The 23,919-nt window shown below is 54.0% G+C and overlaps 11 protein-coding genes across 12 annotated transcripts; 5 read left to right on the forward strand and 6 right to left on the reverse strand.

Annotated features, from left to right (window-relative positions):
• Nucleotides 1-410: 410 nt before the first annotated feature.
• Nucleotides 411-833, forward strand: IUM83_06389 (meiosis expressed gene 1 protein; the record flags this gene model as incomplete). Its single annotated transcript, XM_067930590.1, has 1 exon — nucleotides 411-833. The coding sequence occupies one exon, from the start codon at nucleotides 411-413 to the stop codon at nucleotides 831-833; it is 423 nt and encodes a 140-aa protein (XP_067800377.1).
• A 1,206-nt stretch (nucleotides 834-2,039) lies between these two features.
• Nucleotides 2,040-3,009, reverse strand: IUM83_06390 (Tetratricopeptide TPR1; the record flags this gene model as incomplete). The annotated part of the gene is made up of 3 exons (XM_067930591.1): nucleotides 2,040-2,555; nucleotides 2,640-2,798; nucleotides 2,902-3,009. 3 exons carry the CDS (start codon nucleotides 3,007-3,009, stop codon nucleotides 2,040-2,042), a joined length of 783 nt encoding a protein of 260 aa, XP_067800518.1.
• Nucleotides 3,010-3,142: 133 nt separating this feature from the next.
• On the forward strand, nucleotides 3,143-4,485 carry IUM83_06391 (Heme oxygenase; the record flags this gene model as incomplete). Its single annotated transcript, XM_067930592.1, has 9 exons — nucleotides 3,143-3,210; nucleotides 3,288-3,358; nucleotides 3,439-3,533; nucleotides 3,599-3,690; nucleotides 3,763-3,787; nucleotides 3,858-4,007; nucleotides 4,095-4,202; nucleotides 4,269-4,352; nucleotides 4,444-4,485. 9 exons carry the CDS (start codon nucleotides 3,143-3,145, stop codon nucleotides 4,483-4,485), a joined length of 735 nt encoding a protein of 244 aa, XP_067800527.1.
• Nucleotides 4,486-4,876: 391 nt separating this feature from the next.
• Nucleotides 4,877-5,611, reverse strand: IUM83_06392 (bZIP transcription factor 1; the record flags this gene model as incomplete). Its single annotated transcript, XM_067930593.1, has 1 exon — nucleotides 4,877-5,611. One exon carries the CDS (start codon nucleotides 5,609-5,611, stop codon nucleotides 4,877-4,879), a length of 735 nt encoding a protein of 244 aa, XP_067800519.1.
• A 1,757-nt stretch (nucleotides 5,612-7,368) lies between these two features.
• Nucleotides 7,369-8,835, forward strand: IUM83_06393 (Nuclear protein export factor; the record flags this gene model as incomplete). The annotated part of the gene is made up of 2 exons (XM_067930594.1): nucleotides 7,369-7,863; nucleotides 7,927-8,835. 2 exons carry the CDS (start codon nucleotides 7,369-7,371, stop codon nucleotides 8,833-8,835), a joined length of 1,404 nt encoding a protein of 467 aa, XP_067800520.1.
• A 339-nt stretch (nucleotides 8,836-9,174) lies between these two features.
• Nucleotides 9,175-11,582, reverse strand: IUM83_06394 (serrate rna effector molecule; the record flags this gene model as incomplete). Of its 2 annotated transcripts, XM_067930596.1 has the most annotated exons (3): nucleotides 9,175-11,227; nucleotides 11,300-11,430; nucleotides 11,580-11,582. In XM_067930596.1, the coding sequence occupies 3 exons, from the start codon at nucleotides 11,580-11,582 to the stop codon at nucleotides 9,175-9,177; spliced, it is 2,187 nt and encodes a 728-aa protein (XP_067800516.1). The 2 variants fall into 2 exon arrangements, with proteins under 2 accessions (XP_067800516.1, XP_067800515.1); XM_067930595.1 differs by lacking the exon at nucleotides 11,580-11,582 and having other exon boundaries at nucleotides 11,300-11,418.
• A 296-nt stretch (nucleotides 11,583-11,878) lies between these two features.
• Nucleotides 11,879-12,451, reverse strand: IUM83_06395 (serrate rna effector molecule; the record flags this gene model as incomplete). The annotated part of the gene is made up of 1 exon (XM_067930597.1): nucleotides 11,879-12,451. The coding sequence occupies one exon, from the start codon at nucleotides 12,449-12,451 to the stop codon at nucleotides 11,879-11,881; it is 573 nt and encodes a 190-aa protein (XP_067800507.1).
• A 799-nt stretch (nucleotides 12,452-13,250) lies between these two features.
• IUM83_06396 (mitochondrial protein) lies at nucleotides 13,251-14,360 on the forward strand (the record flags this gene model as incomplete). Its single annotated transcript, XM_067930598.1, has 1 exon — nucleotides 13,251-14,360. One exon carries the CDS (start codon nucleotides 13,251-13,253, stop codon nucleotides 14,358-14,360), a length of 1,110 nt encoding a protein of 369 aa, XP_067800517.1.
• A 993-nt stretch (nucleotides 14,361-15,353) lies between these two features.
• Nucleotides 15,354-16,001, reverse strand: IUM83_06397 (ef-hand calcium-binding domain-containing protein 10-like; the record flags this gene model as incomplete). Its single annotated transcript, XM_067930599.1, has 4 exons — nucleotides 15,354-15,393; nucleotides 15,464-15,551; nucleotides 15,620-15,713; nucleotides 15,789-16,001. The coding sequence occupies 4 exons, from the start codon at nucleotides 15,999-16,001 to the stop codon at nucleotides 15,354-15,356; spliced, it is 435 nt and encodes a 144-aa protein (XP_067800394.1).
• A 210-nt stretch (nucleotides 16,002-16,211) lies between these two features.
• IUM83_06398 (Metalloprotease family M76) lies at nucleotides 16,212-17,164 on the reverse strand (the record flags this gene model as incomplete). The annotated part of the gene is made up of 6 exons (XM_067930600.1): nucleotides 16,212-16,298; nucleotides 16,367-16,511; nucleotides 16,584-16,633; nucleotides 16,731-16,858; nucleotides 16,936-17,014; nucleotides 17,081-17,164. The coding sequence occupies 6 exons, from the start codon at nucleotides 17,162-17,164 to the stop codon at nucleotides 16,212-16,214; spliced, it is 573 nt and encodes a 190-aa protein (XP_067800522.1).
• A 185-nt stretch (nucleotides 17,165-17,349) lies between these two features.
• IUM83_06399 (Peroxisomal multifunctional enzyme type 2) lies at nucleotides 17,350-18,474 on the forward strand (the record flags this gene model as incomplete). Its single annotated transcript, XM_067930601.1, has 5 exons — nucleotides 17,350-17,575; nucleotides 17,638-17,755; nucleotides 17,825-18,106; nucleotides 18,175-18,331; nucleotides 18,397-18,474. The coding sequence occupies 5 exons, from the start codon at nucleotides 17,350-17,352 to the stop codon at nucleotides 18,472-18,474; spliced, it is 861 nt and encodes a 286-aa protein (XP_067800523.1).
• Nucleotides 18,475-23,919: the final 5,445 nt, after the last annotated feature.

The raw sequence follows: 23,919 nt of genomic DNA on the forward strand, positions 1-23,919 counted from the left end.
TACAAGCGGTAGTCGCAACGGCATCTCTCCCAGTATCTCGGACCCGTACAACGAATGAACCGCAAGCTGGAGAAATCCTGGAAATTCGCCAAGCAGCAAGGCAGAACGGTTGGACGGAGTATATGCTATAAATTATTGATGCCAAGAAATGCAGCACGCACCGTTGCCACCAACGCTACGTCGATACTGCTTGTCAAGGGAAATCTATTTGAAGAAGATGAGATGTGCCGCTCAACGCGCCGCTCAACGTGCCGCTCAACGCGCCGCTCAACGTGCCTCTCGAAATACTTGCGAACCTTTATTTCGCACTGCGGTTGTCCAGGCTAGACCATTCCCATTTACGCGTTGAGTCGCTGGCCAGCAGCAGACATCAAGAAGACCAAGACAGTCTACCACCTCGACAAAGTGCTATGGAGGTGCTATCGATCAATGCAACGTCCTTGAGACGTTCGACTCTTTCGTCTCGGGGAGCCTCGCGCGGCTCCACGATGCGCAGCTTGAACACCCACTTCAAGATGGATGAAGAGTATTCTTCAGGCAACAACAACTGCGCGCAACCGCAGTTGCAACCTGTGGTCACTAGCACGAAAGCTACGCGATGCTATCGGCCGAAGGAATGGAGCCCCGAGGCGGAGGAGGCTTTTCGAGTGCAACAAACGGGATGGCGCGATATTAAAGAGTACATGGAGACGTACGGCGAGCCGGAGCGCTGGCACAATGGCTTCATTCGCTGCACTCGCGTCAAGGCTAACGGCTATTACACCTACTGGCGCCCCCACCGCGAGTGCGACGACAAGTACCTGTACACGGTCAAGCTCTTTGAGTACGTCTAGAAAAGAAATGTACTGATCTCGATGCAGGAGCTGTATTAAGCCGCGTCAATAAACAATTGAGCCGCCGTCAGTCACTATATTGCTTCACAAAGCTGAGAGCTGCTGATCAGTGATCAGACCGAATTTTTACTTGATTTGGCTTGACGCGAAAGACGTTGGTGGCGCTTGACACTCCATCGCTCAGTGCGACCACAAAAGTGAGCACCAATTGGAGCAGACCCATACTTTTCTAGGTTTCGCTTGGCTGCAGTAAATTGTCCAATGCAGGCCACCGTCGAGCAAGAGCTGGGATGGTACCATGCGTAGAATGGCAATCACCAATAGCTACACAGCAATACAAGAGTACAGTCAAGTACTCATGTAATAGCGAGATGCGATGTATCGCTGAGCCTTAGCGACACGCCAATCCCTACGGTGCAAGCTGCATAAGATTGGTATTCATCACACAAATGTAGCGCCTTCTCCTTGACCATCAGCCCCCCCCCCCCCTTCCGACCATGAAGTTTTTTGTTGTTGCTGCAAGTGTCGCCTCTACGAATGCCAGCAATTAGTCCAGTCTTCGCATGCTTGACACCGACTCCGCAAGCGACAGTAAGACATTTCGATTTCTCCGACGTGAACCAAGGCGCAGACGTCACCTGTGAGCCAGACCGAGCAGTCGCTTTATCCCTTGATGGCTTTGCCTTGTGTGGGCGGAACTGGCAGTGCTGTCAAAGATGACTCGGCGATGAAGGGATACACCTTGCCCTGTAGTCTGCAAGAAGAACCGGAACCCAACGAGGGATGAGAACGGTGTTGAGTACCTGAACGGATGTCATCTTCACTTGGCGATAACAAACTCGTCTGGATTACTTACAAGTTGAAGATTAAAAGCGCGTCGCGTTACGACAGTAGTCACAACCGTACGTACTTGTTCAGTCTGCGAACACCTTCGTGGCATCTATCTCATCCTTCGAGAAAGGGCAGCAAAAGTCTCTGGCTGGCTGACTCCGGACGCCGAAATCAGTAGTGCGTTCAGTTTTGCACAAGTATGTTCGCATTGACATCCAAGAATCCACAGAATAATACCTTCATGGCATTGAACCTTTCACGAGTTCTATCGTCCTAACGAGAGCCGTTCACAACTCCTTTAAAAAAGCTGGGACATCGTGTAAGTCTTGGATGGGGGAAAATATGCCTCGCGTACGTCAATAAGGCAGCCACCCGTTATTCGACGAAGCTGAGCTGGCCCAGAGCTAATGCGATGCCGATGAGCACAATAGCGAACATCCACAACGCATTCGTTTCACTTGGCTTCTTCAGCTGCTGCTGCTGAGACTTGCCTTCGTCCTTGCTCTCACCCACCTCCTCCTTCTCATCCAGCAATCTTCCGCCCCAACGCTCCTTCTCCTCCTTTTTCTGCTCGGCTAGCTTCTTCTTCAGCGTCGCCATGGTCTCTCTGATATTCCGATCCGTCGGGTGGTTCTTCGCCGCCTTCGTCAGCTTCTCTCTCGCTCCGTCAAAGTCTCCCGTCAACAGCAACGCCTTCCCTCCACGGTACAACGCCTTGTCGTTGTCTGGGTCGATCGCCAGCGCCAAGTTCGCGTTCTCCACCACTTTAGCCAACAACTCGTCGTTCTGTTTCCCCGATTTGGGAGCTCCTTGGGCCAAAAAGCACGCCGCCAGATTCAGATACACCGGCAGCCGCACCACGTTCACATCCGCCCGGTTTTTCTTCGTAAACTATCACCACCACAACGATAACAACGCGAAGTTAGCGTAATCTCTACTTCTACTGGTATCTTTCTTCCAATTAATGGTCCGCACCTCGAAATGCCACGTGCCCTCGTCGAAGTCCACGTGGTAAAGTGCGCGCTCGTACCACTTCACAGCGCCACCAATATCGCCAGCTTTGAACTGCGCGGAGCCTCGCTGGCGACACAGATCAGCGCGCTCGATGCGCGTCTCGAAGATGCAGGAGCGCTCCTGAACATTAGGCCGGGGATTAGGTATGAGAGTCGTGCGTCATAAACTTTGGCAGGCTGTAACTTTGCGAGTTCTGCGAGTTTCGAGGCACGGAGACACTCACGTCGTGCATCAGCATTTTGGCTTCTTGGTCCATGTCTGGTGTCGTCTCTGGGGCTGGTGGGGCGCCAGTAACAGGGGTATGCGCAGCGGCATCTTCCGACGAGGCCATGCTTGTCCTTGACGATAAATTGTGAAGTGACGTACGTGACGGCAGTAGACTTGGTATTTGTATGCTGTAATTTTGACCAATGGATGGCTTGTAAATTGTGAGAGACCTGCATTGAAGAACTCGAGAGCTGCCGATGGAGTCGCCGCCGCTCACGGAGCAGATGCGCGCGGCAACGCGAGAGATCCACAGCGTCTCGGACCAGTAGGCGGCTGTGCTGGGGGATTTGGGGGGGATTTTAACGCGTAACTGTCATATTTTATCCGTATTTTGTCGTTTAGTTTGGTGAATCTGAAGCTGGTGGTGGCGCTCACGGACAAAAAACTCTATGGGCAAGCGCTGATGCTGTTCTGTGCGTGGTGACAAGAAATTTTATATTGTATAGTGATAGAAGAGAGGTTCCTAAATTTTATACTTGTTTTTGGTGGTTAGATTACGTCTACGCGCAGCTGGAGGCGGCTATCGAGACGCACAAGGAGCACGAGGCGTTCAGTGGACTCCATGGGATACTCAAAGACATTGCCAGGGTGGGTAACTGTGATCAATTTTGTTGTGCCCAGTTGGCAGATAAATTATGAGAATTTATTCGTAGGCAGATGGCATTGCCAGGGACCTGAAGTTCTACCTCGGAGAAGATTGGAGCTCCAAGTACCAGCCACCTCAAGCCGTGCAAAACTACATCCAGTGCGTCGATAGTGGTTTACACTTTGTTGTATTGTATGAGCGTGGAACTAAGTTGCTGTTGTTTATCGTTAGACACCTGCAAGAGCTGGGGGAGAAGGTATTAGGGATGTTTGCGCGTTGAAGATTTACCGCTGTTGTACTGATCATAAACACATTATGTGTTTTAGGATCCGATGTTGGTGCTGCCGTACTGCTACCACATGTACATGGCGATACTCGCTGGCGGTATGATGATTAAGAAACTGGTTAAGAAAAGCTTCAAGCCGCCTGAGGGCGAGGGACTCCATGCATTTGCCTTCGACATCAAGAGCAACAAGGTGACTTCACTAGAGCGATGGACCCCTGCACAGAGCTTCTTTGTTGGCGGTAATGATTAATTTTTAGTCGCTATGGGTGCTGAACAGGCACTTCGTGAAACGATCAAGGACAAGATCAATGCAGTACCGACCGACGAGGAGAAGAAGAAACTCATCCTTGTTGAGTCCGTAACTTGCTTCAAGATGAACAATCAGGTGGGCTCACACGTTTTGAAGCAATCACGACACCATCTAATCGCGTTTATAATCTCTATCTGCTAGCTCGTGCGGAGTCTTGACGGCACTGGAAACCACGTAATGAAGTTCATAGCGAAATGGGTCGTCGTCATCGCCCTCTTGATCGCGGTACGTTGGATACGAAGCCACGCTGGCGTACTTCACATCCTCAGCAGCATTAACGGGGGTGCGTCATGCTTGCTTTGTGTCAAAAATGCAGACGTACTTCGCCTTTGCACGGAGCGCGAACGCTAGTAACTAGGGTGCGAATCACGAGCCATTTGCTTTTGTGTGCAGCAGCACTTGCGCGATGGTTCTGATGAAAATACTTGGCAGCAATACCCATATGAACGAGGGAAAACCGAAAACGTGTTGTATAGATTTCGCTCATCTTCTGGAAACAAACTTACTTTTTAGCAAGAGAGAGCAAACGATCGCGATTGACGAGCTTGTTTTAAGTTCGAAGGAGATTAAGAAAGCTTCAAAGTTTTTAACTACTCCTAAGTAGATTACAAATTTAGAAAGGCAATGGTATAATCTGTAGGCGATCCATTCATGATTCAAGGTGCACCAACTACCAGTATAAGACGCATTTGTTTGCCCTTGGATTACAGCACCGATGCATGGACGACAATTTTTGAGCCAGCACGACCTCAATCCTTCCCTATCATACCGAAATCGGGCGTAACTACAGCTCCATCGAACACTTGATCGACGCTATCCAAATCGCCCAGTATGTGAAGCACTGGCGACAGCATATCTGCTTGGCTTCTGATCTGCACCACCCGATTGCTTGCGTAGTCCAAGCCAAAATGGATTGAACCATGCATAATGATCTTCTTGCTGTGCAATTGGATTGCTGCCGGCGACCATTCACCACCTTCGAGACCACCCACTCCGTCGCTATTCAGATGTGGAAATGCGAGTCGCAGTGTTTTGTCACTAACAGCGATAGAGATAGTGGTAGTAGCAACCAGAACGTCGGCAGCAGCGAGCTCGCTCAGGTCGCTGATTTCAAGCTGGATGTCGCCGAAGTACTCTGACAGTCGTCTCCAGTTCTCGAGTACTGCCTCGGCGCCGTACCTTGGGTTACTCGCTGCATCTGGTGCCATGATGCATAGCAGGAAACCCAAGGCCGCGGTCTTTTGGCGAACTACGTCGGACACGAAACAACGAAAGTGATGCTCGTATCCCTTTGCAATAGCCCCGTGATTGAGTTCTGTCTGAGTGCCAGACGAGATAGCTTCAGCCTGGAGTTGAAGCTCCTTGATCTCGTGCTTTAGTCGTCGAACATGCTGCTCGTCCTCCTCCATGGATTTCTGCTGCCGCTTCTTGTACGACGCCTGGAGGGATCGATGGCGGCCCTTCTTGCGCAGGACGTCTTCCATAATGGCGCGCTGCTGGTTCATATCGAGGTAGATGCCACGTTGCCAATCACGTTGTCACTCAGGCCGTGGATGTTGGGAGGATAGAGATGCCTGGAGTCCATTGCGGCAACTTGGATGGGGTGGATCGTGCACTTTATTATCCTAACCGAAAAGAAAAGTAACGGGAAATGCATAGAGACCTTCGGTTGCCCTGCTGATATATACGCATGTGCTAAACCCCCACTACAACAGCCGACATTGTACGTTCAAACACACGTTGACTGCGTACTTCATAATCAAATAATCAAAGGTGCCACGTCAACAACTGATCTCCATAATACATACGGTATTTACCGTTTTCCTATGTACCGTATGTACAGTCAAACCTGTTTATATGAGGCCCCGTTGGTGGCCATCTACAACAATGACTCATATAAAATGGACTTAGTTAAAAAAAATATGTGGTGCACGTAAAGAAATCGCGCATAATTCGCTGTTCACCGTAGTCTCCCGAACCAAAGCGGTCACGGTCTGTAAAGCTCTTCGTTCTCTATCAGTCTGCTCTCCGCATTGAAGCAGAAATGCAGACAGCTCCATGCAGTGTCTCAGAGCGATGGCAGGTTGAATTGTGGGTTCCTGGTCCTCCTCCTCCTCCTCCTCCTCCTGCTCGTCCTGCGAAACTGCATCACTTCCTGCTGCTTCGTCCACTATCGCATCTGGCTCGTGCGCAGGCACGTCCTCGTCCACTGCCAGATACTCACTAGCGCTCACAGCGCCCTCCCACTTCGATAAAATCGCTGTCAAATCCAATCAGCGAGCATGGGGTTGTTCATGCCAGGATTCTGCTTGAGCTTTAGGTGCACTTGGAGCTTTTGTTCTAGCGTCAGACAGGTGCGAGGAGACATTGCGAGGGAAGGGGGCTTGCGTTGGGCGTTGGGCGTTGAGCAGTGGGGGCTTTGAAGAGTGTGTGGTCGTGAACAGTGTGAATCAAATAAGCAGGTTAGACCTAATTTGGTCCTCCAAAATGTGACTCATATACCTTGTATACATATAAACAGCATTTATACAAAAACTAAGTAAAATATTTGGTAGCAACAAAGCTTGCATCAAATAAATGGCAAGGCTCAAATAGGGAGGATCATATAAACAGGTTTGACTGTATCACGAGCGTCGAGCTGCGAGCGCCATGTGGGCGTCATGTAGGGAGGGCACACTTTTATAAAGCCTTGACGGGTCTCACGCTCCGCTATCCCACTTGTAGGAGGCACCAAACGCCTTTATGCGTAAGCGAATATCTCAATCGCAAGTAGTGCAAAACTATCCCCCGCCTGGGTTTACAGGTACTTTACATCGAATGCAGCCCCCGCCCCCAGCACCGACTGATCTTCAAACCAGCAACAAAGGAGCAGAAAGTGCAGTTCTTCCTACGCTAATTTGGGCTTCAACCTGAATATGCAATCTGCGAGGAAGTCGATATCAAGAGTGAAGTTTGAGGTTACAGGTGATCACCAATGTTCTTGCGTTTTTTTAGTGTTTCGCCAACCTCACCGAACTTCGAAAAGCTTGAAGAACCTGCTGGCTAATAAGGCTTACGTGTACGTGCCTTCATATCGTCATCCGAAGAAAGAAGTCGTAAATGGATATGGTTGACGTGCAGGCTTGAGTCGCTCCATTTTACCCTCCTGGCTACTAATAGAGGCTCTCATTTTTGAGCAAGTCTTTCGTGGCACATGGCTACATTTTCCGTTTATGTCCGATCATCCGTGCAACAGCTCGCCATGACGCGCAGGGACTTCCAGGGACGTCGCCACCCGCGCGGTCGTGGGCGAGGTCGAGGGCGTGAAAACGGTCATGGCAATGGCAACACTGTCCCCAGTGCATCTGCACCGCCTGCTGCCCCCGCGTCGCTGCAGAAGGAGCTGATCCGCGGTGAATGCCACGCTCTGTGCCCCGCGAAGGAGGCGGCGGAGCGTGCGCGCACCCAAGAGCTCAGTCGCTTCGAGCGTCCAGCCGCAGATGGTCGCGACCTGGTGGCCGTGAAGAAGTACCGTCGAGCTGCAGCAGGTCGCGACGTGTGGGACCCGCTGGAGCTGAGACCGTCGCCCGTGCTGCTGCGCACGCTGCGCCACTTGTTCACGACGGTGCTGCCCTGGCCTCGCAGTGGCTTCGACGCCTGGGGGCAGCGCGAGTCTGCGCGCCCTGCTGAGTTCCTCGCAGTGTATCACTTCGTTAACGACCGTGTTCGCAGCGTCCGACAGGATTTTACTGTCCAGGTAAGGGGGACAGTTGGGTGGACGTCGGTGGACACTGGCTGACATCTTATTTTTGCTGGACAGAGGATTGAAGACGGCACGCTGGTCACGGCGTTGCAGCAGGCTGCGCGGTTTTATCTGCTGGCGGGGATGCGCTCGGTGCAATTGCTGGACGGTGTGAAGAGGCAGCAGGACTGGAGCGACAAGCTGAACGATGAGCAGCTCGCGTCGGCGTTGTCGCAGCTGCAGGCGCTCTATGGCTTGCACGAGCTGGCTGGCTTCGACCATGAAGACGTCCCGGAGTTGAAAGATGCAGGCGAGTTTGTAGCGTACGACTTGCTGCTGCATGCGGACGAACCCCAAGATGTGGCGTGGATGCTGCTCAAGCTGTCGCCCAAGCTGCGGAAGCTGGATGAGGTGCAGCGTGCACTGCGAGCGTTCGTGGCCTTGCAGACGGATGACTTCCACGCGTTTTTCGCTGAGTTTGGTGCCATGTCGTTGTTGGAGCGAGCAGCAGCGCTGCGTCACCTTCCGAGAGTCTGGGATCGTGGCTTGCGTATGATCAACAAAGGTTTTGGCAAGCAGGATCGATTCCCTCTTGAGGAACTGGCACGTTGGATGCACCTCGCTGATCCAAACAGTGAAGGCGAGGGCGGCGAGCTCGCGGAACGATTCTGCAGCGCCATGAACATCCAAACCCAGCGCCATTCCCCTCCGCCCCCACCGATTCCAAATCATAATGACGAGGTCGCTGATACTTGGGAAATCGTCGATGAGCTAGTATCGTCACCGTCGGTGAAGAAGCCGTCCTCGATCGGGTTCGCCCAGTTCAAGCTCGCGCCACTGCCTGATAGAATGGACCCGGAAGCGACGCGACCACTACTTCGTGAAGTTGTCAACCGCATCGAAGCAACATTAGCAGCTAAGGACGCGCTGTGGACGACTACGGAGCTGATCATGGGAAAGGCACAAGCAATTAGCACAAGTGGTTAGCACTCAACGCACAAGGAGTTTGTGAGAAGCTTGTTTCTTCGTTTTTATTGATCTCTCACATACAACAAAGCTTTTTCAAAATGCAAAATCGCAGCAGCTTACCTCCGTAGTCAGCGCCGGCAGAAATCGGTAGAAAGCTGTCATGCTTTCTTCCCCCGTCGCTCGCACTATGTTCAACTGCTGCGCAATAGATTCTGCATGCTGCCTCATTTGTTCGCCACTTTTGACGGTAATTGGTTTCTGTAGTGTGCCCCTTGTTACAGCGCTCGGCGACCTGCATGTTCATGGCAGTTGTGCAACAGATATCTGCCCTGAAGTTGGTGGAATCGCACAATGTTATCACACCTTGGTTTTCTTCTTGGGAGGCGGCAAGCTGTCAAGGGCATCGAAGCTCAGCTCCACCTTGGTGTCTTGCAGATTGTCCAAGTCGCGATACGAGGTCGACACTTGGCGAGGGTCGACGGGTAACTCGCTGTCTGGGACGCGCGGTGGGCCAGCGGGAGGCCCACGCGAAGGCGAACGGCCGTAGCCGCCGCCACCATTGTACCGAGGAGGTGAACGTGGCGGACGGTCAAAGGAACCCCTCCGCATGCGGTCATCACGCATCGGCGGGCCGCGACCACGGTAGCCGTCGTCACGGTAGAAACCACGACCACCACCGCCTCCGTTAAAGTCTCTGTCAGGCCGTCCACGGTAGCCTCCACCATTGCGGCCACCATTAGAGCCTGCTCGACCTCCGAGGACAGCACCTCCCGGTGCGCTGTTGCTGGTCTCGAGAGGAGGCATCGGGTGCTGCTCGTCCTCGCGGTACTGTTCCCACATGTAGCTCTCGCCCACTTCGGCAATTTTGTCCACCACCAGCTCCGGATGCTTGTTGCGGATGTGCTTCTTCACGAAGTCCATAGCCTTAAAGAGTTTCGTGCACAGTCGGCAACGGTGTTTGCCGTCATCACTAGCCTTCTCGCCGTAGTTCGAGTAGGTGCTCTCCAACGCAGCCTCTTCGCGAGTTTCAATCTCGTCCACCAGTGCGCGGTCCTTCGCTCGCTTGGCCTCCACAACTTCCGGCGCTAGCTCCTTCAAGTAAGTCTGCACCTTTTCGTCCAGCGCTGCAGCCCATCCACCGATAGCCTTAGCAGTCTCGCCGGTCGTAGTCGCATTCGCACCCTCCTTCTCTCCGGCTTCCGTGTTAGCAGCATCGTCCTTGTTTTCCTCCGTCGGGGCATCTTCTTCCGGCTTCGCGGTATTGGCAGCAGCTTCCTGGCGAGCCTTCTCTTCCTCGATATCGCGTGCTGACGGCGGCGGGCGGCAGAAGAGCGCTGGGTGAGCGTGCATGATGTCACCCATGTCGAGGCACTGCACACCGGCATAATAAATATAGTGGTGCACGCGGCGCAAGTAGGCCACGACTACGTCCAGCTTCTGCTTATCAGTCGAGTAATTCTGCGCCACCTCCTCGGACGCGAGCAGCGCTTCGATTCCAAAGCGTGCGAGCTTCTCCTCGGCGCCGTGAAAGAGACGCTCGTCCAGCGCCTTGGCCAGCGCGTGTGCCTGCTTAAAGTCAGCCGTGAGACGCTCGGGCACCGACAGGTACGACGGCGTCTTGAGCGGCGCACGCGCGCGGTGAGGGGACACCTGCAGACGGAAGGGCGGGAACAGGTTGCCGTCTTCCACGAAGGTGTTGTGAATCTTGGGCATGGCGTCACTCGCAGCGGCCGCGCTCTCGTAGATGATGTACGCCGAGCGGTCAAAGTCGAACGCGCTCTTCTTGACTGGGTCCGACAGGTACAGGTGCACGAACGGTCCTCCCGCCTTCTTGATCGTCTCGCTGAGCGTGGCCACGGGGCACGCGCAGGGCACGCGGCGCACGTACAGCACGCGCGCGCTGTTCTCGAGGTCGTTGGCGAAGTCGTCGCCCAGCGGGTTGGCGCCGTTCTCGGCGGGCGGCTGCTCGTCCAGGCAGATTTTGGCCGTGCCGGCACGCACGCGCTCGCCGAGCTGCTTGGCCTCGTTCATCTGCTGCGAGGTCTTGTGCTTGTCCACGCGGTGGCGCAGCGCCGGCGAGTAGCGCTCCTGCAGCCACTCCTCGCGCTTGTGCAGCTCGAAGAAGGCGCGCAGCACGCGCTGCACGTGCTTCTTCTTGTACTCCTCGTAGCGCTGCTGGTAGACCTCGGGCGACACCTCGTCCGTCTGCCGCATCATCCACACCTTGTACGACACCAGCGGCTCCGGCAGCGCCGAGGACGGGCGCGCGTCGCGGCGCGCGGGGCCGTCGTCGAAGCGCGGGCCCGAGTCCCAGTCCCTGCCGCGGCGCGGCGGGCTGCGGCTACGGCTGCGGCCGCGCGGGGGCCCGCGGAACCTCATGTCGTAGTTGTCGCGGCTGTCGCTGCGGTGACTGAGTCATTATCAAATTAGAGAGAACATCAGTGATAGTGATAACCAAAGGAACGTCATAATTTATACGCACCGGCCGCGGAAGTCGTCGCGCCCGTACGGCGGCCGCTGGTCCGCGTACGGCGCGTTCATGGGCGGGGGGCCCGGCGGGCCGCCCCCTCGGTGGTCCACGGGCGGGAAGTCGTCGCGCATCGGCGGCTCCGCCTGCGGTAGAAGAGAGATACAGAGGAGGGCATGGGGTGGGAGAGTTAGATGGATAAATTATGAGAGTTCTAGAAGGATCTCCGGGGCGGAAGGCACTGCGGCGGGGAGCGGAGACGACGCGGAAGATGAAGAGCCACGCAGGGACGCACCATTCTCGGTCGAAGCGTCCGCGGGGGGAGGGGAAGCTCACGCACGAGACGCGCGCGCTGTAGACTGCGTGTTGGCTGGCGATTCGAAGACTGAGGCGCCTCCACCAAGGACCGAAAAGGGCTGTCATATGTTATAATGTACCGTGGAAATGGTACGTGTGGATTGTTTATGTTGATACTATCGAGTATCGAGGATGGGAGAGGTGAAGTGGTCAAGTTGAAGTGGCTGCAGGAGGACGCTTCGGAGGACACTTTGGAGGGAAGGATGCAAGGTGTATGCATTTACTGGTTTTAGGTGGTTAGACTTCGGCGGAACCGCGGTTGGCCGCGGCCTTCTGGCTGCGAGGGGAGCCCATGGTCTCGCCGAAGGTGAAGTCCTCGGCCGGCCGCTCGCCGCTGCCCACCGGAATGGCGCCCGTGGTGAAGAGGATGTCGAACACGATGCACACGGACGCCAGGAACATGGTCACGACGGCCGTGACGATGTCGCGGCACTTGAAGTCGCACACCTCTTGTAGCAGCGTCTCGATGTCCTTGTCCACGCCCGAGCAAACGGTCGTGCCCACGGGGGCAGCGGCGACGGCCACGGCACACGCGAACGTGAACAGGAGCCACACCGAGTCAAACAACACGAGCGCGCGCTGACTCGGCTGGCGCATGCCACGGACGTCAAAGAGCATCACGCGGATCGTGTACGCGACGATTACCAGCGCCCCAATCGTTATGAGGAAGTACACCTGGTTGCTGGACCGGTACAGCTCCTGGCCGTAGTCGCAGCTCTTGATGCCGCCGGAGCCGGCCGTCCCTGCTGCGATCAACGCTAGCAGGATCGTCAGCAAACGACCGACCATCGGGACGCGTTCGTGCACCATCTTGACTGTTGCGCTTGGGAGGCTTGGATTGGAGTCTACGAAGAGAATTCGTGAATGAGAGCGCTCGAAGCGGTGTTGGTGCTCGGTGGGCACTCCTGTCGCAGCGAGATGGGGCTAACGCCTTTCATGCCACTAAGAATATCCTGTCGATCTCCAACGCGATGATGCGTGGTGCAGGTTTAGCACTTTCACTCTGCGGGAAGAAGGCTCGAAACGTTGATCCCCCGCCACCACCACCGCCGCACCGAATTGTATATTTACACCACTTTTTGTCGGTTTTTGAGAACAACATCGCATGCTCAAGATGCTTTCGACTTGAAGGAATGGTGCAGGCGCTAGTGAGTGTTATGCTGGGTATTTCGAGGTGGTGAGAGGCTCCTCCTTTGTCCAATGTCGGTTTACAACGTTTGGTTTCGGACTACGGTAGCCGCCAGTCACTGCGACCAAAGCAGTTGAGATACCCATCGATATGAATCCAGAACGTGCCGAGTCTCCAGCGCAAAGTGAAGAGCTGTTGTCTGCAGTCGATAATGAAGAAGAAGATGACGAGGAGGAGGACGACGACGATGACGATGAGGGCAGCGACTATGACTCGGACGAGGAAGACGAAGACGAAGACGAAGATGAACCAGTGCTTGGTCCTTTGCAGCGCTTATCGAACGCATTGAGGAACAAACAGCAGATGATGCTCGCCAAACGGCGTCATCCCGCCCTCGAGTGGAAAGCAGTAGCTCAATGGCACGTCGAAAATGCAGCAGGTTGGGCGGCTGCCGAACAAGAACGCAAGGATCGCGAGGCAATGGCAGCGGAGAAGGCAGCTCGTCGAGAGCGTAAGGTAAAGCGCAAGGCTCAACGCCAATTCACGAAGCAGAAGGAGCTCGAGTTTCGCACCCTCCTGGAGGACTATAGCCTAGCCATCACCAAAAGCGAGAAGCGCACTGCGCTCATAACGCAGTTCGCGATAGAAAATCGCTCCGTTGAAAAGCAGAAGCTGGCTGTGATTGAGGCTGCTAAACGTGCTGAACAACTGCGAGAGGCTGCGGAGAAGATAGTGCTCGCGGAGAAGCGAGATGAAGAGGAGAAGCAGGCCACGTTGGCCAATTTACAGCAATGCATCGAAGCCTCCAACGAAATGGGGAGGCGGTGCGGTATACTCCCCGCTATCAACACGCCCGCCGCACCACCACCAGAGGAGCAGGACGAGACATCTGCAGTGCTTATACTTCGGATCAACGGCGCCCCGATTAGCAACCCCTCGAATAATATCGAGTCGTCCCCATCCTTTGGTCGAGGAGTGACATCAATGTCCCGCATGCCAGCACAGAAGCGGCAGTTCTTCACCCTCAACTTGAAGCGATGCAAACATGTTATAGAGCTTCGTGGTGAGCGAATTGGCGATCGTGGCGCCAAAGAGTTAGCACGATCGCTGCTGACAGGCGCTTGCCCGCGAGTGAAAAGCATTCATCTCGGCTGGAACCTCGTCAAGTATTCCGGGATCGCTGCTCTAGCGGATTGTTTCACGCGTGGTGCTTGCAGTCAGCTTCAGGAGCTTGATCTTCGGTGCAACAATATCGACAGCAAGGCGTTCGCGACTCTGCTCACCGCTCTGGAAAAGGGAGCACTACCTGAACTGCTGGACATCGGATTGCAGGGCAATTTGCTGGGCGACGAAGGCGCGCGAGCCATTGCGCACGCGTTTTTTCGTGGCACGCTTCGTGCACTTCGACAGATTGACATTCGTCAGAACAGGATACACAACGACGGCATTCTTGCACTCTGGAATGTGTTCACGGCGCCCAACTTCAGGCGTTTCTGTCCGAAGCTCGAGCTGCTGGACATGCGGCGGAATGACGCCCACGGCGCTCTCACGCGCTCCTTTTGTCCGTGTCCTCCCTACCTCGAGTTTTAAGTTCACGTACAGTACAGTACCACGGCGAACAAGTGATGTAATGTGTGGAACAGAACAATCAACAGTCTCACTTCACGCGGGTCTCACACATCGCGAACTGCAGCAACTCGGCGGTACTTCTTCAAACAAAAACGGAAAAAGGAGCAGCGATACGATGTTGCCCTTTGCAAAACGGTAACAACGGGCGCACAAGTTTCTTGTTACTGAAGTATTTGGAAGTAGTAGTGAATCACACGGAGCAGAGGTATCAAGCTTAGTGAACCAGCTTTGTGGTCTCTTCACGGGGCGTTCCACAGACTGTTTGGACGCGGTCCGATCGCAAGGCCCAGCTTGTCCGCGTTGCTCTCCTTGGGCATCAATACGCCAGCAAAAGCCAGCACCTTGTCGGCACCTCCGACGCTGATGATATGCTTAGTCCATGGGTGAAAGTTCAACCGGGCGAACTCTACGGCGGCGCAGCAGGCTTCACTAATGTTTCCCGTTTGGGACGACGTTCCCATCGGGTCAGCCGATTCCCGGTGAGCGATAGCCAGCAGTGCTTTTTGGCCGTCAAAGGGTCCGGCATTGACGGAGGCGGCGATCGCGTCCATGAACTCGTGGATTCTGCCAGCTGAAGACAAGACAAAGTTCCTGTCGCGCCAGCTTCAGGATGTCGTCGTACAGGGGTGGAACTCGTTGCTGCGCAGGACGTCCTCCAGGAGCACTTGGACGGTCTTCTTGTGGTGTGAGAAGATCTGGTTCAGAACCTTGAGGCTTGTTGTCGCTCTTTCGTTCCCGGAAATGACACAAAGGTAGGAGAACACTTCTTGTTTCTCCCGACACGTGACAACATATCTGGTTGCGAAGTTGCCCAAGCACTTCAACATGCTTCGGACCAGCATCAACAGTGGTTAGTTTTTTGAGCCACAGTACCTCTGCGCACATTGTTGGCTATTGCGACTGCTAACATTTTTCAGTTTAGTGTGGCTATCAGTTGTAAAGCTGAGTAAATCATCACATGAACGATGCCGACGCGTTCTTGATCTCTTGCGTCCTGAGGTCACGATGAACAGTCAGGATGTAATTGCGTAGAATGTCAGAGTGTTGGAGCACCCGTTACGTACACACTGCGGATGAAGAGAGTTTGGTTGATAGTTGACGCGGACTCGGGCAGACGCAGTGTGGGGTTGTCGATTCCAAGGTTTTGCAGGGCTGCAGGCACCACACACCAACACACAAATGAGTAAAAGACATGAACATTGACTGGACTCCGTTTGCACCTCGATCATATTGCGCTGGGGTGATGAAGCCCTGCTCTTTGATGTCAAAAGCAGCGAACATCGCCTTCAAATCGTGCTCCTCAAAAAACGGGATCTGCAGAAGTTACGCAGATCAGGTGAGTCAGTCAAGAACAATGCACCCTTGATAACCAATCCTGTTGATTCGTACGTGACTTTGCTCTTGCTTCGCTTTTCGCATCTCGCCCAATTGCTGGGTGAGGAACTCGCGAGGGTTGGATGGTCGGTGGTAGAGCAAAAGAGTCCCCAGACCCTCGAATAACTCTTTGATGCCGTGGGACGCCATATACAGTTCCGCCCGCACCTTGGGGTCCTTCGTGTTGATCTCAGGCGGCATCGAACTTGGACGTCGCACCGATGACATGTCGATCTCGCCTCGTGCGCAGATATCTCGGCTGCCAAGCGACGCTGAAACTAACGGTCGTCTGTACCTAACATTGTCCTGGTCAATCTTCGACGAGAATGAATAGCCAACGCTGCCCGAAACTTGACCCGCACAGATGAAAAAAAAATAATCGTCCTCTATTGGCACGACTAATCCATCGTGCGTCGCTTTAAGACTACGCGACGAGGATCATTTACTCGTAAAAGGACTGCGGTCGGTATAACACTGGTCAAACATCTTGTCGACTTCATCGCGCGCTTCAGCGGGGAACATGGACTGCCGACAACAGGAAAGAAAAACATCAGAATAAAAACTGAAAGCCGTCGTTCGCCACAGCAACGTACACTTGTAGAGCGAACTGCATGTTCACGAACGCAGCGCGCGTTGAGCCAGCGCGCGCTCTTCTGGAAGAACTCGACGTCCGGCAACACGGTCTCCAGCAGCTTGGCCTTCTGGTAGCACTCGGACTCGCGCGCCGACCGGATCTCACTACAAAAACAATGACAACCCCAACAATTGTCACTACCGCGTACCCCACCATGCTACTTAGAGGCGCCGCACCTGCAGGCCAGCACGTCCGACTTGGTGATGTCCATCTTGCGCACCGTGAACTGATCAATGACAGCCACACGTTGTCAGCCGTGACGCAGCACCGGAAAAAAGTCAACCAGCTCAACTTCAACTCCATAAATTAATACTGTCGCGTACGTCGTAGGCGTGGATGAGCTCGTGCACCATGGTCTCCTCCACCTCGCGCGCCGAGTGCAGGCGGTTGGCGCAGAAGACGACGGTGGGCGGCGGCGCCGAGAAGAAGGCGCGCGCGTTGCCCTCGGGTCCTACGCCACCATAGCACCATTATAAAATAAGAGATCCCCATACACTACTGACTTCATACAGAACCCAACCAACGCACCGTCGTCCCGGCAGTCGAGACACACGAAGTCGATGGCGGGCACGGAGCTCTCGCCCTCGCGGTGTTGCTGCGCCAGGAACTACAGTACGATATCAACTATCAGAGTCTCTGCGGTGACACGGAGATAAATTATGAGAGACCCTGCCTTGTTGATGATGCCAACAACGTGCTGCGGCCGGCGCTGCTGCAGCGCCACCTGCACCGCGTCCTCGCACTCGTACAGCTCCATGCTCCGGCCGCAAGTGTGTGTATTCCTCACAAGCCCGGATCTTGTCTGTCCCGCAATAAGTGTCCAATCTAACGTGCGCCACACTCCATAACGTATCCCTCACCACATTAATGTTCCACTACACCATATGATGTGTCGTACACCATCTTCCACCGCCAACTTCAAGCACGTCAACACTTTGCAAGATGCGCTTCGACCGTCGCGTGGCCGTCGTCACGGGCGCCGGCAACGGCCTGGGCCGCGCCTACGCGGAGCTGCTGGGGCGCCTGGGCGCGCACGTGCTGGTGAACGACCCGCAGGCCTCGGCCGCCGACGCCGTGGCGCGCAGCCTGGGCGGAGGCGATCGCGCGCTGGCCGACCATCACAGCGTTGAGGAGGGGCACAAGGTCGTGGGCGCCGCGCTGGACAAGTGTACGGAGGGTAGGGCAATGGGGGGCGTTCTACCTGTGACCGCTCTACCTTTGCTGGGGCAGGGGGCCGCGTGGACATCCTCGTGAACAACGCCGGCGTGATCCGGGACAGCTCGTTCGCCAAGATGACGCAGCAGCAGTGGGACGACGTGTACAAGGTGCACCTGGAGGGCACCATGAGGTAGAACGGCCGGTAGAACGAGGTAGTCTATGGGGGAGGGTAGTTAGTTAACTGTTACTTGTTTTGTAGAGTGACCAAGGCGGCGTGGGACGTCATGCGGGAGCAGCAGTTCGGCCGCATCGTCAACGTGGCGTCGGCGTCCGGGCTCTACGGGAACTTCGGCCAGGCCAACTACTCGGCCATGAAGCTGGGCATCGCCGGGCTCACGTTCACGCTGTGCAAGGAGGGGGCCAAGCGCAACATCATGGCGAACGTCGTGGCGCCGCTGGCCAAGTCGCAGATGACGCGGGGGCTGCTGGAGAAGGACCTGAACGACAAGTTGACGCCCGAGAGCGTCGCCCCGTTGGTCGCGTGAGTTGATATGATGGTGCTTAGCATTAATGGAAGCGTTGCCGTCCTAATTGGTGACTGGGTCTTAGCTATCTGTGCCACGAAAGCTGCGATCGAACGGGCAACGTGTACGAGGTGGGAGGTGGCTGGGTGGCCCAAGCGCGCTGGCAGCGATCGCGCGGAGTCGTGTTCCCGAAAGACGAGCTCTCGATCGAGAACATTGCGGCTCAGATCGATGAAATTGAGGTAAACGGTGGCTACTGCAGACAGCGGCGAGTACGGTTGGCGTCTAACTTTTGTGCCATGAGCAGAATTTTGATGTGGAACCGACGCGGTACCCGACAAGTCTGCAGGACACCATCGCCTACGTCCAGACCATTCTCAAGTAACGGCCATACCAAATCCCTTCGTTTCGACCAAAACGCGTGCGGATGTGCCCAACAGTTTTACATGTCGCGGCGGGGGGGGGCTTGCTACCGGTAGCGCTTCATCAAGACCAAAGCTACGGTAATAGAAGCCATTGGATACTGAATTGAAGGCTCCGTAAATGAATATCATCACCACTGGACAGGAACTGGCTCAGGGTGAGCAGATGTGTTCGTGGTTAATCCCAAAAGCTATCTGTGCTCATGGATACGAACATTGGATTTGTGCTGAATAGCATTAGGTAAGCGATGGGTGGGTAGAACTCTGGCAGAATCCTCGTTTCGGTAGGTGTATGTATTATTAATAATAATAATTGTGGCTTACACATCGTGACGATTTTGTCGACAACAGACGGTTGAGAGCGGCCATCGATCGACGCGTCAGATTTTCACCAGATGACTGCTTCTTTATTATGTCCGTACTTTCCTAATCACAGCGTAAACGTGTATCTTGGCGAATAAAAGGATTTTAACCACAACTTCGGACACCCTCTGTTCGCTCGTGTATTGTATTTTGGACAGCCCTACACTGTATAAATTTGGTGGAAACCGTATTCCTTTGCCAAAGCACACCGACGCCGAGCAATCGCCAAACCAAAAAGTCAAATCGAGCTGGGCATAGCTGTCGCTCCCCTATCACCCAGATGAATCCCGCTCGAACGTTGGACACTAGGATAGAGGCAGCCACCCTTTCATTACAACTTCAAAACACATTATTATTATTATTCATTCATTCTTTCAACCACGTTCCTCCACAACTTTTATCATCCATGGGTCTAAGCAGACTCTTTTTCCGCACAACGAGTACCAAGCAAATGAATAGCGTTATTGCAAGCTTATTGCTGTTCCCCCTGCTATTCACTACGACTGCGTCAGCACCAGCATTTGGATTCCACGAGATCGTCGACACGTCTACATCAGCACCTGCTAACCGTTCATATAGTTCAACAGTGCAACAAACATCGATCACACCGACCGCAAGGCCTGTAGCACCTTTCTCAATCCGCTCCACAACAGCGGTCAGCACGATCGAATCGACCTACCAAAACTGGGTCGGCCCCGTGACGCAGACATCTAGAGACACCGCGTGCTACCGCGAAGCCCACATTGCGAAAACGTGCCCGTTCGAGTTCAATCACAAATTAGGCACGTGCTGGGCGCAGTGTCCACTGGCATACCCGATCAAGTGCGGAATGGAGTGCATTCGCCAGAGCGACGATTGTACGCTCGAGATCACAACCAAGACTGCCGTCGTGGTGCAGGCGACCGTGGCCATGGGTGCCTTCAATCTCTACGGCCAGTTCAAGCTAATGGCCAAGGCGGTCCAAACCACCTTCCGATGTGTCAAGGACCTGTCCATCTTAGTGAGGCAAATGTCCAAGCTCACCCGCAGCATCAAAGTGAACGACCCGGAAACTCCACAGAACAAGCTGCTGGCGTACCTGTACTACTCCGACAAGTTCGTCTTCGATCTCCCAGTCACCATTGCCAGTTGCATGGGAATCGTTGTCAAGCCTAACGTCCGATTCGCAGACAAGATTCTCAACACGGCCGAGCTCGTGGCGAGAGAGGTGATCGTCAATGCCGACTCCATCGTCAAGAGCTGGGCCTCGTTCAAGGCGTTCATGAAGAGGGTTCTGCTCGGGCAATACATCGCCAACGTGACCCAAAGCGACATCACGTCGTTGACGTCGGCGCTCAAGTCCAACACGACGTGTGGATACGACTTGAAGCGGCTCGCAGACCGCACGTGGATGACCGTCTTAGCTCTTCGCAAACACAGCCCAGACATGTCCGAGAATGAGCTTCGGGTTTCCATGAGCAAGTCGAACCTCGTCTTGAACGATATCCCAATTGCGACCAATAACTGCATGGAGGAACTGATCGCCGAATCGGATCTGGAGACGGCGTACGCCACTCGAATGACTCTGCGCAAAACCTTCGGGGTCATCGTCGAGGACTTGATCAAGTCGGGCACGAGCGACAACGGCACCTTCTACACCGCCGAGGAGTACGCCTACAAGGTCGCGGACAAGGCCTTTTCCTTCTGGGGTGTGTGGGACATCACGGGCATGACCAGCATGATCGGCGAGTACTTCCAGACGATCTGTGGGCCGACCAAGTTCATCGGAGAAATCGACGACGGTCCGGCTGTAGATGCGTTGGGGTTGTCGGCGGTGGGCAAAGCTTTCAACGGCAGCTCCGGCACTTGGACGAAGGAGGGCGACGGCACTATCGTTATCAATTTCCAGAGCCGCGACACCAAGGACGTGACTGTGAACATCATTTCCGCAGGCGATAAGGTGGATGAGGTGGCCGTTTTGGCGGGTGGCAGTGCGACGTGGAGGTCGAATGTGAGTTCTTTGGGTGGCAAGACGCTGTACCTGGATCGCTGGCGTCCTGGGTTGCTTGGTTTGTCGGGTACAGGAGGTGGTTCGCTATTGCTATGGGTTCCTCGTGGTATCAAAGGTGGTAGGCTAGAACTTCGTGTTCGACTACATATTAGTTAGGAAACTTTGTGCTGTTGTTGTTGTTGAAAGTTAGAATATGTTAGCACGTCCTTACATCGCGCATTGGGAGTTTGTTAGTTGTATAATATGTTCAACAAATTGTTGTCGAGGTATAAGACCACAACGGAAGAGAAATACCTACGCAGACGCCGCAATCAATCGCAAAGTAGGTTGATGGATATAGATGAATTGATGAAGTATTTTATCTTTGCATCAGTAGCAAAATCCCATCTTAATGTGATTCGCTATAATAGGACATAATGCAATTGTGATTGGCTTCTTGATATCTTGGGTGAGTATAGACTTTCCGCTCAAACAACCAATCCCTCTGTACTCAAAGTACACGGCAACGCGGCATTCTATAGTGACAGGCGGGTGAGAGCGGACATCGACCGAGTGGAACTTAAAACAGACTACTTTAGATGCATTTACCAGAGGAGTGGCTATGAAGCTTGCGCAAGATTCGAGGCTCGAATCTTGCAACATATACGGTACAGTAAGTGTATCTACTTTGGCACCGTTGTCCCAACCACAACCTAAACGACCGTCTTAGCAAAAACAAGGTTTTGGCCGCGACTTCGACAACCCTATGTTGGTGTACGTGTTTCATACACGTACAAGTTTTGAGGAACTGTACATGCCTTCCTTTTTCGCTGCAAACGTCAGAACAACGACGCTATGCAATCGCCACATCAACAAGGGCCAAATCACGATCATCCATATGGATGCCTCCCAAGGCGTTGGACACTAGGATAGAGGTAACTACGCTTTCGTTCACATCTCTAGCATTGAAGGGGTGGAGTAACTATTATTTATTCTTTCCCCTGCACTCCCCCACAACTTTTTCTCTACCATGACTCGAAGCACCTTCCGATTCTACTCAAGCTCTATCAAGCAATTACATCGCATATTCTCAGGCTGGGTGCTGGCTTCCCTGCTATCCACAGCGACTACATCCGCACCAGCATTTGGATTCCACGACATCATCGGCACATCCACGTCAGCATCGTCTAACCCATTAGATGGCTCAGCAATGACCACACGGACACCATTACCTGTAGCACCTTTCTCAATCCGCTCCACAACAGCGGTTAGTACAACTGAATCAACCTACCAAAACTGGGTCGGCCCCGTGACGCAGAAATCCAGAGACACCGCGTGCTACCGCGAAGCGCACTTTGGGAAAACGTGTCCGCTCGAGTTCAATCACAAATTAGGCACGTGCTGGGCGCAGTGTCCACTGGCATACCCGGTCAAGTGCGGAATGGAGTGCATTCGCCAGAGCGACGATTGTACGCTCGAGATCACAACCAAGACTGCCGTCGTGGTGCAGGCGACCGTGGCCATGGGTGCCTTCAATCTCTACGGCCAGTTCAAGCTAATGGCCAAGGCGGTCCAAACCACCTTCCGATGTGTCAAGGACCTGTCCATCTTAGTGAGGCAAATGTCCAAGCTCACCCGCAGCATCAAAGTGAACGACCCGGAAACTCCACAGAACAAGCTGCTGGCGTACCTGTACTACTCCGACAAGTTCGTCTTCGATCTCCCAGTCACCATTGCCAGTTGCATGGGAATCGTTGTCAAGCCTAACGTCCGATTCGCAGACAAGATTCTCAACACGGCCGAGCTCGTGGCGAGAGAGGTGATCGTCAATGCCGACTCCATCGTCAAGAGCTGGGCCTCGTTCAAGGCGTTCATGAAGAGGGTTCTGCTCGGGCAATACATCGCCAACGTGACCCAAAGCGACATCACGTCGTTGACGTCGGCGCTCAAGTCCAACACGACGTGTGGATACGACTTGAAGCGGCTCGCAGACCGCACGTGGATGACCGTCTTAGCTCTTCGCAAACACAGCCCAGACATGTCCGAGAATGAGCTTCGGGTTTCCATGAGCAAGTCGAACCTCGTCTTGAACGATATCCCAATTGCGACCAATAACTGCATGGAGGAACTGATCGCCGAATCGGATCTGGAGACGGCGTACGCCACTCGAATGACTCTGCGCAAAACCTTCGGGGTCATCGTCGAGGACTTGATCAAGTCGGGCACGAGCGACAACGGCACCTTCTACACCGCCGAGGAGTACGCCTACAAGGTCGCGGACAAGGCCTTTTCCTTCTGGGGTGTGTGGGACATCACGGGCATGACCAGCATGATCGGCGAGTACTTCCAGACGATCTGTGGGCCGACCAAGTTCATCGGAGAAATCGACGACGGTCCGGCTGTAGATGCGTTGGGGTTGTCGGCGGTGGGCAAAGCTTTCAACGGCAGCTCCGGCACTTGGACGAAGGAGGGCGACGGCACTATCGTTATCAATTTCCAGAGCCGCGACACCAAGGACGTGACTGTGAACATCATTTCCGCAGGCGATAAGGTGGACAAGGTGGCCGTTTTGGCGGGTGGCAGTGCGACGTGGAGGTCGAATGTGAGTTCTTTGGGTGGCAAGACGCTGTACCTGGATCGCTGGCGTCCTGGATTTCTTGGTCTGCCGGGTACAGGAGGTGGTTCGCTATTGCTGTGGATTCCTCGCTCGAGCCAGGGTGGCAATCTCGAGCTAGATGTAAAGCTCAACGTTAGTTAGGAATGATAGCTGTGTGTTTTTTTAAGTTACACGAGTCCTTGTCATATACGTTTTATTCCAAGCTAAAATCCAGCGCTTTTTGTAATGGTGAGCACAGCCACACACTTGCCTTCATTCCAAAGGATCGTATTCCTACAGATTACATACAACGCGCAAGTACTGTACACATGTACGGTACTTCCAGTACCTTTATTGTGCCTTTCAGCCCTTTTGGCAAATCGGGCTTCAAAAAGTGCCTCCTCCGCACAGATGGTTAGGTTTCTAAAGCATTTTTATGGTGTGCGCAACAGCAATTTATTCATTGTGGTTACATTTTTA

This window comes from Phytophthora cinnamomi (assembly GCF_018691715.1).
Source record: "Phytophthora cinnamomi strain GKB4 chromosome Unknown Contig1, whole genome shotgun sequence".
Lineage (NCBI taxonomy): Eukaryota > Oomycota > Peronosporomycetes > Peronosporales > Peronosporaceae > Phytophthora > Phytophthora cinnamomi.